At 40.3% G+C, this 14,265-nt stretch overlaps 1 protein-coding gene across 12 annotated transcripts in view; it reads right to left on the minus strand.

Moving 5' to 3' along the window:
* Positions 1-292: 292 nt before the first annotated feature.
* Positions 293-14,265, minus strand: part of CCDC30 (coiled-coil domain containing 30) — a 117,094-nt gene continuing 103,121 nt past the window's right edge. For 7 of the 12 annotated variants that reach the window (XM_047727761.1, XM_047727757.1, XM_047727763.1 and 4 more), the window contains 3 exons: positions 12,233-12,374; positions 1,214-1,274; positions 299-884 (listed from right to left, as the gene is read on the minus strand). In XM_047727761.1, coding sequence (XP_047583717.1) covers positions 682-884; positions 1,214-1,274; positions 12,233-12,374 — 406 coding nt within the window. In that variant the 3' untranslated portion in view covers positions 299-681. Of the gene's footprint in view, positions 885-1,213; positions 1,275-8,870; positions 9,005-12,232; positions 12,375-14,265 lie in introns of all 12 variants that reach the window. The other 5 variants (XM_047727755.1, XM_047727756.1, XM_047727754.1 and 2 more) reach the window with 4 other exon arrangements.

The following is a 14,265-nucleotide window of genomic DNA, read 5'->3' on the forward strand; positions in this document are numbered from 1 at the left end:
CCACAGCTTAATCTCAAATAGTGAAAAAGTAGAAACAACTTGAATGCAAACAATGAAAGAATTTATAAACATCATGTGGCTACTGAAGGAATAATTACGAAGACTATTAAAATATTGAAAAATGTTTTATGGTATGTTAAACTAAAAATCAGACTGTGAAAATGAACATACAACATAACAATCACTTAAAAATATATGCATTTGATAAAATTTGTTTCTAAATTTAAAAAAAATGTGCATTTGAATAAGAACCAAAAAGGAATAAAATGAAAATAGTTGTCTTGAGAATGCAGGGCTATAGGAGATTTCTCCTTCTTTTTAAAGTATTTGCTTTAATATGATTACATTGTTTTTGCTTTTAAAAAATAAATAATATCCATGATAATAGGGGGAAAGTGCTGAGTTAGCTATATAGGTGCTCTACTGAACAGACCCCTAATTAAACCATTGAGCTTAAGTCACTATTTCAGATCAATATAAGGATATTTGAGGATATCAAACAAACTTGAGAAATCCATTTTTACAACTAGTTTAATAAATTTATCAGCAATTCTGAGGACGAGGACTCTTCATTGATGTCCAGTGGGGATCCTTGGTAACTCTTTTACGTGTCATGTTCCACCCTCATGCCCAAGCTTTGAGTTAGCAGCTTTATCAGTCTAGTTTTGGCCACCAGTGATTTTATGGCTCTGATTTTTGGTCTTGTTCTTGGATGTGATGTGTCTCTTTCATAAAAGCCACGTTCATATATCCAGCTTCAGAATTCTGTGAACACGAAAGAGACTCACGGAAATTGGGATTTATCGTTGCTGCTTCTGATTTATGTTTTGTAATCTCTTGAGGACTTCCGCCCGACTCTACCAAACCTGTTCCTGAAAAACTAAGAATGGCCATATGTGAGGATTTTGTGAAAACAGGATCCCTTGGTAGCACTTTGGGGTTACAGGGACAAGGCAGCCATAGGATTTCAGTTTTTTACACAAAGGAAACCAAATAACATTTACCTTAAACTTACGTGTATGGATTCGAGATCCTGTCAGGTGTGGGGGTGAGGAGGTGGAAAAAGAGAAGGGACTGGAAAAAATTCAAATACTAAATATAGAAACATTACTCCCAAATGCTATGTATGCTCTGTTAAGCCAGCAACTCAGGATGAGTTAGGCGGTCATGACTCTCAGTCTTGCAGATTACTGTCCTGACTTTACTAACAAGGAGTCTTGTAAGGGCAAGATTTTATTCAAGAATTCAAATTCAGGGATGTCACAAATTGTTTTCTGAAAGAAAAAGGATGAATATTTAAAATTATAATTATAAGCCATTGGCAATATGATCCTAAGACATGTACTTTATAGATATTTTTGGTTAAAAATTTAATCCCCTCCCCTCCTACTTGCTAGAATGGCTATCATAAAAAAAAAAAAAAAAAAACAAGAGATAACAAATGCTGGCAAGGATGTGGAGAAAAGGAAACCCTTGTTGAACTGTTGATGGGCACGTACTTTGGTTTAGCCACTTTGGAAAACAGTATGGAGTTTCCTCAAAAAATTAAAAACAGAAATACCATACGGTCCAACAATTCCACTTCTGGGTATCTGGAAAAAATGAAATCACTGCCTGAAGATATCTGTACTCCACCCCATATTCATAGCATCATGATCTTACATATATGTACAATCTAAAAAAAAAACCAAACTCATAGAAGCAGAGATCAGATTTGTGGTTTCTAGAGGTGAGGGGGTTGTGGATGGAGGAATTAGGTGAAGGTGGTCAAAAGGTACAAACTTCCAGTTATAAGATAAATTCCGGGGATGTAATGTATACCATGAAGACTATAGTTAACAACAATGTACTGTATATTTGAAAGTTGCTAAGACACTAGATCTTAAAAAGTTCTCATTGCCAGGAAAAAAAAATAGTTTTACTTTTTTATACTTTTTAACTTATACAATGAATGTTATATGTCAATTACATCTTAATAAAACTGAAAAAATGTAATCCCTAAATACCTATAGAATATCTAGTAATTATAAAAATATAAATCTTATACTTTTATATTAGCACTTTCATTGTAAGCCTTCTTATTATATCTATTGTCCTATGTGTATTACCTCATATTAGCTGATATAATCATTCTGTTCTATTAGGTGAGTTTTTACTTAATACTCTGGTAAACATTTTCTGTCCCTTTAAATCATGAAAAAAAGTATCTTTTTTTTTGAAAGATCTGTGACTTTAAAAACCAAATACCTTTCTTATAGAAACTGATCAACACAGATCAAATATTACATACAATTATGGGGTTTACCGATTCCCCTAAACTTGGACCTCTATTTACACTTTGATACACACCAACTCAATTTCTGTGAGAAATTCTTAGTTATCCTGAAATAAATGAGGAGCTTCTATAAGGAGGAAAAAACTACCATTCAGAGAATTTGAATTCTGGCTCTACTAGTTAGACTAGTTAGACTCTGATATGTCCCGTCACCTCTCTGAGTTTTGTTTCCTACATTTAAAGTGTGAGAATAACAATTAATCACTAATTTTTCAGGGTTATTGCAAAAATTAATTAATATAAACATACCTAACATATGGGAGGAACTCAATAAGTTTTCAATATGGAAACAAGTGTATTCACTGAGAGAAAGAAGCTGTATTTATTGAGTGCCATTAATTTGCCAAGCAATACACCAGGTACTTTATATGCATTATTTTAATTATTCTACTTTAACCCCAGTAGCCATCTCTGAAATTCAATCATTCATTCATTCACTCACTCTTGTAATAGCTTTATGGAGATATAATTCACACACTATACAATTCAGTCATTTAAAGTACATAATTTGGGGTGCCTGGGTGACTCAGTTGGTTAAGCATCTGACTCTTGGTTTTGGCTCAGGTCGTGATCTCAGGTCATGGGGTCAAGTCCTGTGTCAGGCTCCTCACTCAGCTTGGAGTCTGCTTCTCTCTCCCTCTGCTCCTCCTCCCAGTTGCACTTTTTCTCTCTCTCTCTCAAATAAATAAATAAAAATAAAGTACACAATTCAATGGTTTTTAGTATATTCACAGGGTTGTACAACCATATTACAATAAATTTTAGAATATCTTCATCACCCCCAGTATAAACCTAATACCCTTTAACTACACCTCCCATCTTCCAATGCCTCAGCCCTAGGCAAGTACTCCTCTACTTCTATGTCTATATATTTGTCTACTCTGAACATTTTATATAAATGGAATCATATAATATATGGTGACTGGATTTTTCTGATTTCACATAATATCCTTAAAGTTCATCTGTGTTATAATATGGATCAATACTTCATTCCTTTTTTGTGGCTAAATGATATTCCATTGTATGAATGGATATATCACATTTTATCTACCCATTCATCAGTTGATAGACTTTTAGGCTGTTTACACCTCTTAGCTATTATCAATAATGTTGCTATAAATATTCATATGTAGATTTTGGTGAGGAACGGCCACCTTTGAATATTATAACTTCATTTTCCCAGATGAAGGAACTATAAGGTAAATGAGGTTTCCTCCTTCCACACAACTAGTAAAATGCTGAGCCAGTATTTGGGACATAAGGAGCAGTGAGAAGTCCTATCAAGGACACAAAGCTATATTTGTAGATGGGAGGATTCAGAAAAAGCTTTATGGAAGAGAAGGTATTTAGGTTAAATTACGAGGGACAGTAGGAAACAGCCAAGAGAAAATCTGGGGCAAGGAAGTCATGAGAGAAGGCAGTGGAAGGAGAGGGATTTCCAAGAGCCTAAAGATGACTGCGGTAAGTCCTTGTATGGCTTTGGGTCATATGCTCAGATTATATTTTGTAAAGACCCTTCTGGCTATAGGCTAGCAGAACAATAGGATTTCAAAAGACAAAAGCCAGGAAGATGAAAGAAGGAAGGAAGATGGGATGTCTTTCCAAGTAAGGGGAATACACGATCTAGTGGGAGGAAACCAGAGTTTTGGGGGAAACAGTAAACAGATTGGTTTCCTTTGATCAAGCTTGTTTGATGTCAGAAAGTTATTTGGACTATGGGAAGTTCCTATGTGGCTTCAGTTCTTCTAACTCTGGAAGTATAGCTCTGAAAGCCTTCCCTAACCACCCCAGACAGGTTTCGATGCCACTCTTCCTGCTTTCACAGCATTCTGGGCCTACCATTATGGTAGAACTCACATAGTGTATGGCAGTTGCTGGTTATATGATGGTCACTTTCATCAAGGCTGAGTTCTCTGAGGGCAGACACTCTATCTTGTATATCACCATATCCAAACCACAAGGGAGGGGCAGCATGAGGCCTGGCACTCTGTATATGCCTAATAAATATTTGCTGAATGAATAAACTTTATCGGGTAGACAAAACAAGTCTCTGAAACTCTATGGGATGAAGTACTATGAAGGCAGGCAGTGCTTCGTGAAGATTAGTCTGGAAGCATGGGCAGGACAGATTAGGAGGAAAGACTGAAAGGAGATGAGTTAAGTTGTTGCTCTAACCCAGGTACTAAGTCCTTGGGATGCAGAGGGTAACATGATGGACATAGTTCCTGCTCTTATAGATTTTATAATCCAATAGAGAGGAAAGATGGGATTACAACGCAGGACGCAACATGGTCTCTTACAAGGCCATGTCCCTGGTTACCCCCATATCCTGAAAGGGAAACAGTAGAGTTGGGATATTACGAGATAGTGGCTAAGAATAAGGTACCACAGAGAGTTGGCTTCAGTCCCTGTTCTTCTACTTATTGGCGATGTGCCTTGGCCAATGATGTCATTTTACCTCTCTAGAGCTCAGTTTCCTCAGCTGTGAAAATGGGCAGAATAGTTTGTAGATTAAATGAGATAATGTACATAAAATGCTTAGCACAGTACCAGGCACATAGCAAGCACTCAACAAATGTCAAGCTCTTACCATTTTAGCCTCTAAGGTGTTGCAAGGAAGGAGAAGATCTAGGATATGTCTGATCTCAGGGATCTATATAGTGATCTGTTTGTAGTATGATACTCAATCACCGAGAATCAGGAGATGTGGGAAATGTTAGCAGTGTGACTCAGGCATACCATTTAGCCTCTCTTGAGTTTTATCTCCCTCCTGTATAAAATGAGGAGATTGAATTGGAAGATCCTTAAGATTCTAAGTTTAAAAATAATTTTGGAGTTAACATGTATGAAGATGTTACCAGTTGGTACTTTTTTCACATATGAAATGTGGAGCTTGACGTACTATAGTCCTTACCCCTATCACATTTTTATCTTCTTTGAGGGTAATGTTGTGGATCTCAAAGCTATCAGGTCTAGTATATACACCATTAAGACTCATCAACTATTGGGGCGCCTGCGTGGCTCAGTGGGTTAAGGCCTCTGCCTTTGGCTTGGGTTGTGATTCCAGGGTCCTGGAATCGCGTCCCATCGACTCGGCTCAGCAGAGAGCCTGCTTCCTCCTCTCTCTCTGCCAGCCTCTTGGCCTACTTGTGATCTCTGTCAAATAAATAAATAAATAAAATCTTAAAAAAAATAAAATAGGGGCGCCTGGGTGGCTCAGTGGGTTAAGCCGCTGCCTTCGGCTCAGGTCATGATCTCAGAGTCCTGGGATCGAGCCCCGCGTCGGGCTCTCTGCTCAGCAGGGAGCCTGCTTCCTCCTCTCTCTCTGCCTGCCTCTCTGCCTGCTTGTGATCTCTCTGTCAAATAAATAAATAAAATCTTAAAAAATAAAATAAAATAAAATAAAATAAAATAAAAGACTCAGCAACTATAATACTGTAGTGTTTATTCATGTATGTCTCTGTCTTTCTCTACTAAAGACTTCCAGAAACACAGTCTATCTTCATATCCCTAGGACTTAGCATAGTTGAGAACAGCTGTAGCTCAAGCAAAAAAAATAAACTACTGGAAATTAAGCTGCATAATCTGGCAGTTCGAATTTGGATAAAATCTATGAAATAACTCATATAGTTTGGAAATAATCACCTTTCTTTTTTTTTAAGATTTTATTTATTGATCTGAGAGAAGTGTGTGTACCGGTTGGGGGAGGGGAAGAGGGAGAAGGCAAGAAAGAATCCCAAGATTCTGTGCTGAGTGCAGAGCCCAACACAGGGCTTGATCCCAGGACCCCAAGACTATGACCTGAGCGGAATCAAGAGTTGGACACCCAACCGATTGAGCTACCCAGCCACCCCAGAAATAATCACCTTTCTGAGAGCAAGCCAGATGTAGGTCTTATGTTCACAGCAATAGCACCCAACAGGCAGGATCTACATAAGTATCCTGGAAGTAAACATCTAGCAGGTGATACAAACTAGGGGAGAAAGCAAGCAGCCTCTATCTTAGATTCAGAATGCAACTCTGCTCATTGAAGTCCTTCTCCCTGACACATTTACCAGCCAGACTCTGGACCTTCTCTGAGCCTATACTATTGGCTGCATCTATCTGGACTTGACTACTTGTCTGCTTGGATCTTTGTAACATCATTGCTTTTCTCTGACTCTGACCTTAGGCTTGACTACTTGCCAGACCAGACTATCTTCATTTACCTCTCAAGGCCTCAGATTTGCTCATTTCTGAGACAGAGCTAGAATCATCCATGGCAAACAGGGTTGAGAATGAGGCATACATGTGAAAATATTTAGTAGTCATTCATTCTCAAATATTTATAGAGCACCTGTCTATAGCTAAAATGACATATGAGATACAATCCTTGCCCTCCAGGATCTCACTGCTGATTTGATGAGATAGAGAAGCAAAAAGACAATGGTAATACACTGTTGAAGAAGATATGAGACACGCACAATCTCTTTGGGATCACATAGGAGGAGAGTGTTTACTAAAAGCTGACCCAGGAGTGCCTGGGTAGCTCAGTTGGTTGGGCATCCTCCTCTCCATCTTGGCTCAGCTCTAGTCATAACAGCAGTACTACTTGACTACTTGGCGCAGCAGTAGTCATAACAGTAGTAATAGCAGCAGCTGTAGTAATGGTAATAATAGCAGTATTAGCAGCAGCTGTAGTAATAGTAATATTAGGAGCAGTAGAAATAGCAGCAGTCACAGCAGTAGTAGTAATATAGTAGTAGGAGTAGTAGCAGTAACAGTAGCAGTAGCAATAGTAGTAATAACCATAGTAATAGTCATAGCAGCAGCGGTAGTAGCAGCAACAGCAGTAGTAATAATCATAGCAGTGGCAGTAGCAGCAGCAGCAATAGTAGTAGCAACAGCAGTAGTAATAGTAGTAGCAGTAGTAGCAGCAACAGCAGTAGTAATAGTAGTAGCAGCGGCGGTAGTAGCAGCAATAGTGGTAGAAATAGCAACAGTGGCAGTAGTAGTAGTGGCAGTAGCAGCAGCAGCAGCAGCAGCAGCAGCAACCATTTACCAAGTACCTACCATGTACTTTGGCATCATGCCTTATCCACAGAGTAAACACTTACACCTGCTCATGCATTGTGTCATCTGATCTTGCAACAACTCCATGAAATGGATATTGTTATAGAGCCCATTGTACAGATGAGGAAACTGAAGCCCAGAGAAAAGCAACTTGTTTTAAGGACCAAAACCCAGAAAGTCATAGAGCTGAGATGCCAATCTGGCTCTTTTAGATGTCTAAGCCTGAGTTCCTACCCACTCTATCAGACTCGCTCTCCTGGGTCATGGTTTATCTGGGACATAAGGTGGTACAATAGTGTTAATCAGAGATTTGTGTTTGAGTTTGGGTTCTGTCACGTACTAGCTCTGTGACCTTTGGCAAGTTACCAAATCTGAGCCTCGGTTTACTCATCTGTGAAAGAAAGAAGCATCCTGTAGAAGAAACTTATTCCAAGGAAAACATACAAGTCCAATCCAGATGGCCAGGGTGTGTCATTAGGAGGGCAAGATAGGAACATCATTAATGTTAAGGCACGGGTAATAAGTCAGTTGTGTTGGGAATGTCAGAATCAATGACATAGTTTGAGAAGGGCAATGGCTTATACAGAGTATACAAAAAGGGAGACACAGAGAGTAAGAAATCATCAGAGACTCTCCAGGCCTGCCCTGAGAAGTGTGTGCCCACAACAGCAGAAAGGAGAGTTCTCGTGGGCAGATCTCCCCACAGACTGTGGTACTGTGGGCTCTAGGGCCAAGCTACTGAGGTTCATACACTACTCTGGCCCTGACCAGGCTGAGTTCCCAAGTGTCCCTGGACCTTGGCTTTCTCACCCATAAAATAAGGCTAGTCCCAGAGCCTCCCTTGTGGGATTGGTGTGAGGACTGGTGAGAGAGAGGGAGCTTAGAACAATGCCTCGCACATCGTAAGTGCTCAAAAAATATTAATCATTATAGTTATTATTGGTGACTCTATGTGTTAAGATCAAACCATTCTCTTTGCCCTAATTCTGTGCTCCAAGCAAGTTTTTCATTGTAACTGGAGTTTCCTAATAGAGGAGAGAGCACTTGGGCTGGCTGATGTGTGAATTCTTCTCTGCTGGGACTATTTCTCATTATAAATGAATACAATTGGTATCCTAAGGGTTTCATGAATTTAAGTCACTAGTATGACTGTTCCTCTCTTGATCTACCTTGATTCCACAGGTATCAGATGACAAAAATGAGTGTCAACACATGAAGCAACAGGCCAGGACAAGCACAGCTAGGTCCTCAGTCAGGCAATGCCCACGTGCAAGAGCCCATCTGAGTAGCTGACCCATCTCCTCCATGATCTTTTTCTCTTTAATTTCATAACATTTCCATGAACTGCTGAAAACAGCAGGCAGCAGAGCAACAATTATGAGACAGGCTGCAAACCCAAAGGATAGTCTCTGGAACAATCTCTTCATTGAGGGAGAAACATCTTTGCAGAGTTCATTGGCTCCTCAGGCAGGACCACACCTACCTGATCTGGACTGAAGATATTATCAATTTATTGTTGCGGATTAATTCTTGCTCTGTGACTTGTTCCAGAAGTTTCCTTTTCTCTAGGAGCAGTATATTATTTTGAGCAGTGACCTCATCCTGGAATGCCTTTTTCTAGAGAAAACAGAGCCGTTCATTACCACAGCAGGAGGAAGAATTATGAAGTTGACACCAAATTTCCCTTCTTTACTTTTCCTCTCCTGTCCCCTCGTCTGTTTTTACCTGTTTGCTGACATTGTCAGCTGGATAGTTCTTCTGTTTATTTTGTTTATATTAGGTCCTGTATTCTCTTTGAACAATTAATCATTCTCCTGGGTTAACATTTTAAAATATCTGAGCACTCAACTTCCAAGAAGGTACCAAGGCTTTCATGTGTATTCTAACACCATAGGTATCAAATCACTACCAAATGCAACTGGACCCCCCAAAGCTTCAGTTTGACATTTTCCCATATAATACATCTCCATCTGCATTGTGGCAATAGTCTTTTTAAGGCAAAGGGAGGAGATGCAAATTTAGCCCCCACACTTGGCAACCAGCATCAGGATCTCAGTTGCCTTGGCACATGGAGCAGGTAAGGTGGCTATGGAGAATATCCTTACAGTGCTCATGCTGAAAAGACTTCTAACTTGACACCATGTCTCATCTTCTACCAACAATTTCCCCGGAAAGCAATAGCTAGCAAAGTTATAGCTAAAATGACAAAGGAGTGTATGTTGTGAAAAAATACTAATGTTCTTGTATTGAAAGAGTCAGTAGCTATTAATAAATATCACAGTGGGTGAGGAGTTTAGAAGCTCGAAAGTGTAGAATTGCCCTTCTCACTTCACTGATGCCCTGTCAATGGTAAGTGCCTTCACCCTTCTGTGTTGACACCCCACCTGCCAAAGGTGGGAGTGAGTGGGGATGGGAGAAGGATAATGAGCTGCTGGCAGCTGGTGAATCATCGAGTTAAGAGCGGCAAATTCATTTCTTTCTTTTAAATAAGGCACTAATATAGATCATCCAGAAAAGATGCCATCTATTATTCAAGAATGGTAAGAGAGGATATTACATTATGTTCTGAAACAAACCATTCCAGATTTTTAAGTTCCACAGCCAGGACCCTTCCATGTCTAACAGCAGTCTTGTCTGCTCTTATTTAAATACATTTTTGGTAAGGATTGAGAATAGAAGCAGTCATCCTACCAACACTACTCTGTGGTTACAACTGGATTAGAAAGGAAACCGGATGGGGCAGACTACTGACGTTCTACCCTTGGAAGTGCCCTATTTTTTTTTTTTTTTTTTGAACGAGAAAATCAGGATGCCTGCTTTAATAAAAGGATAAAATATTTGGAGAAATCTGGTTTGGATGTTTACAACAGTCAGGAGACTCAATGGCTCACTGTATAAAGAGAAGGCTGAAGGAATGAAATCCCAAAAAAGTGGCATCACTTTCTGGAGACTTGGTGCTTGGAAGGTGAGCCCAGATTTTTTAAGCTTGTGGCTCTGGTCCATGGGCCCTAAAATAAATAAAATAAATAAAACCTTCAGGTTTGTAGCACTGTGGCATTAAAAGATCTCATACCAGTCTTCTCTAGGTTAAGTATTTCCTATTCTATTAACAATTTCTCTTGTGAACTGTACATCTACCAATCAGTATATTTCTAAGAGAGCTTACACCAAAAGAGAAGAAAAGAACACCTCTGGAAAGTTGTCTGTGTTAGGTGCCACTTTGGGCATTTCCTATTTTAACTGCACAAAAGCTTCATGAGGTGGGGATTAGTTCCACCATTTCATGGACAAGGAAAATGATACCCAGAGATTTGTGCCAGGCCACAGAACTATGAAGTGGCAGGTCTAGATTTTGTATCTGCCTATGGCCAAAGCCCCCAGCAGCCTTCAATGGCAGTGAGCAAAGGGACCAACTGCTCTTCCTTAGCCTCTGCTTATTTGCCATCTCTCCTGGAGATCTGTGGTTCTCCGGGTAGATGTATCAGTTTCCCAATACTGTTGGAACAAATTACCACACACTGGATGGCTTACAACAGGAATTGGTTTTCTCACATTTGTGGAGGCTACACGTCTGAAATTGGAGTCTTGGCTAGGTTAGTTCCTTCTGGGGGCTCCATGCCTCTCTCTCAGCTTCTGGTTTACAAGCAATCCCTGGTGCTCCCTGGCATAGCTGTATCCCTCTGAGAGTTGCCTGCATTGTCACGTGGCCTTCTTCCCCTCCATGTGTCTACGTGTGACTGTTCTTCTTATAAGGACACCAGTCATATTGGATTTAGGGCCAACCCTAATCCAGCATGACCTCATCTTAACTAATTACACCTGCGAAGACCTTATTTCCAAATTAGATCACATTCTGAGGTTCTAGATAGACACGAATTTGTGGTGGACACAATTCAACCCAGTACAGTCAGGAAGAAAGAAGTAGGGGGCTGTTTCTGTCATGTAAGTCTAAGAGTGGAAGGCAGGCAGTACAAGAGAGTGGTAATGCAGAAGTAGACTGCCCAAAGAGAAGGATATTGCAAAATCCAACTATTTTCCTCTCTCACTACAGTGTGGAGTATCAGGAGGAATTTTTTTTAAACATTGGTGACCCATCTGTTATAATCCAAAAATGTTTTATTGTGTGTAGTCTAGAATTCTTAACCATCCCATAATAGCCCATGGAATGACTGAAATTACATGAATTCTTTGGGGATCCTTGGCACATACACAAAAATGAGTATTTTAGAAGTGAGCACAGAGTTTTCAAAATTCTGATGGGCTAGGCATCTCGAGAAGGGAAAGCATCACTGGCCTAGTCAGTTGAATTCATGTAGTTTAATATCTCAAGACTGTTCTGCAGTTGATTCCATGCCATTGGTCTCACTTTCCTCCTGCCTACCAGTAAGTCACAGGGGCAATGGGACAAAGATGGAGACATAGATATTTAGAAAAAAAGCCTGCAGGTACTATACAGGGACTGATAAATAGGGGTCACCAGTTTTTCCTGCCATTTAAAACTGATGGAAGTTTGAGGCAAAATGAGGGCAATGTGAAGTAGGAATGCGCTATGGAGGGCCGTCTGGAAGTCTCTGCTAACGGATATTTAAGAGCAGACATTGTCATTTGAAGACAAGACACTGACCGGAGTTGGAAGTGCAGGATATTTTCAGTGTCTGATTCAGTTTACCAGCACCATGAGTCTTACATACTTTTTAGCAGAATTACTCACATCAAAAGAAGGTACAAAGGAAGGAAATGGGAACCTAGGGTATGAAGAGGCCACAAGAGAGTCAAAGCATGAGTGGGTTTTTTTGAACGAGCTGAGCCACAGCACACTGGGGAGCTCTTCACCTTTCTGCTCACCTTTTCCATTTGCTGCCGCAGACCTCTGATTTCATTTTCCAGTTGTTCAATTCTCTTATCTCGTAGTTCTACTTTGTGACTTAAACGGTCCTTGACTCTGCAAAGCTTGGCTTTGTGATGGTGACGTTTCTCATTACAGATTCTATAAAAGTAAATTTAAATAGAGGTTCAGCTGAGCACCGTGGACATTTATGTTGCTTTCTCACTGTGCACCTTTCTTGGGTTTTCTCCTCTTGCTTTCACCAGAGGTAGGTACTTTCCTGCCTTCCATCTGCAGGACTTCTGGCCCCCACGTGGGGGAATGGACTAAGGGTAACCCCCTAAACAGCACCAGCTTTAGTTACCCCCAACTTGACTTTTGATCCCTGTAATTCTGAATCCTGTTCCATGGAGTTCAGTCGTTAATTTAAGTTTCGAATTCTTGTCTATACCCTTGGACAATGATATAACCCACTTCAGTCTCTGGTAACTGAGTCCACTCCTGGTCCTTGCTCCGAGTCTGGACGTTGGAGGCCAATTCTAGGCAGGTCTCTGGTTCAAGACTCTAACTCAGATTCTGACATAAATCAGACTTATTGCCAATAAGTGCGTGAATGATGTTCAACATCATTAGCTGTTAAGGAAACATAAATCAAAGCTACAGTGAGAGACTACTTCCCACCCACCAGACTGGCTAAAATAAAAAAGAAGACAATAACAAGTGCTAGCAAAGATGTAGAGAAATTGGAACTCTCAAACACTTCTGGTCCAACAGTGCAGCCTCTTTGGAAAAAGCCTGACTGTAGGACCCAGCAGCTCCACTCCTAGGCATCTACTCTATAGAAATGATAACATTTGTCCACACAAAAGCTTGCATGTGAATATTCATAGTAGCACTATTCACAATAGCCAAAAGGTGGAAACAACCCAAAGACCAACAACTGATGAAAGGATAAGCAAAACATGGAATATCTGTACAGTGGAACATGATTGTGCCATGAAAAGGAATGAAGTGCTGATCCACACTACGACATAGAGGAAACTTGAAAGGATTATGCTAAGTGAAAGAAGTCACTCATAAAGGACCACGTGTTCTATGATTTCACTTCTATGTAATGTCCAGAAGAGGCAAATATAGAGGATTCCTGGTTGCCTAGGGCTGGAGGTGGGGAAGGAGATGGGGGATAGCAGATGATAACTAAAGGGTTTCTTTTGGGGGTAATGAAATGTTCTAAAATTGATTGCAGTGACGGAGGTACACTAAAAGCCACTGAATTGTACACTTTAAGTGGGTGAGTTGTATGGTATGTCAATTATATCAATAAGTGTTTATAAAAAAAAGAACAAAAATCTACATTACCATTTCAAGCTGCTGTTACAGCTAACCTGAGTAAACAAGAAAACAGATTAAAGCCTCAATACCACCACTAGTCAAACCTCTTTGAAGATGACTATGCTTTCCAAATAAGAATATTGTTACTCAGAAAGCACTTCTGCAAATGAAAAATTGCGGAGAAATTTTGCTTTGAACCTATTAGGTCTGATAACACAAAATCACTCTAAACTAGGATTTTTTGACCTCTGTCCTATTGACATTTTGTGCCAGATACTTCTTTGTTGCGGAAGTCTGAACTGTGCATTGCAGAATGCCTAGCAGCATCCTTGGCCTCGACCCACTAGATGCCAGTAGTACCTTCTACAGTGTGACAACCCAAAATATCTCCAGACATTGTGAAATGTCTCCTTGTCCTGGGAGGCAAACCGCTGCCCGCTGAGAACCCTTGTGGCAGCTAACATTCCTAAACAGGTTTTTCTCTAAGCTTACAGCAGGGATTCTCAAACTGTGTTCTGATCGGCAACATCAGCCTCACCTGGGAACTTGCTGGGAATGCAAAGTCTCAGGCTCTGCCCCAGAACTACAGAATCATAAACTCTGGGAGTGGAGCAGTCCTCCGGGGATTCCAGTGCAGGCTCAAGCTTGAGAGAAAGCTCTGGGCATATTGGGGAGGGAGCCACTCATCACTTCCACTTCATTATAAACAGACTACTTGTGG

The sequence above is a fragment of the Lutra lutra genome, chromosome 4 (genome assembly GCF_902655055.1).
Source record: "Lutra lutra chromosome 4, mLutLut1.2, whole genome shotgun sequence".
NCBI classification, from domain to species: domain Eukaryota; kingdom Metazoa; phylum Chordata; class Mammalia; order Carnivora; family Mustelidae; genus Lutra; species Lutra lutra.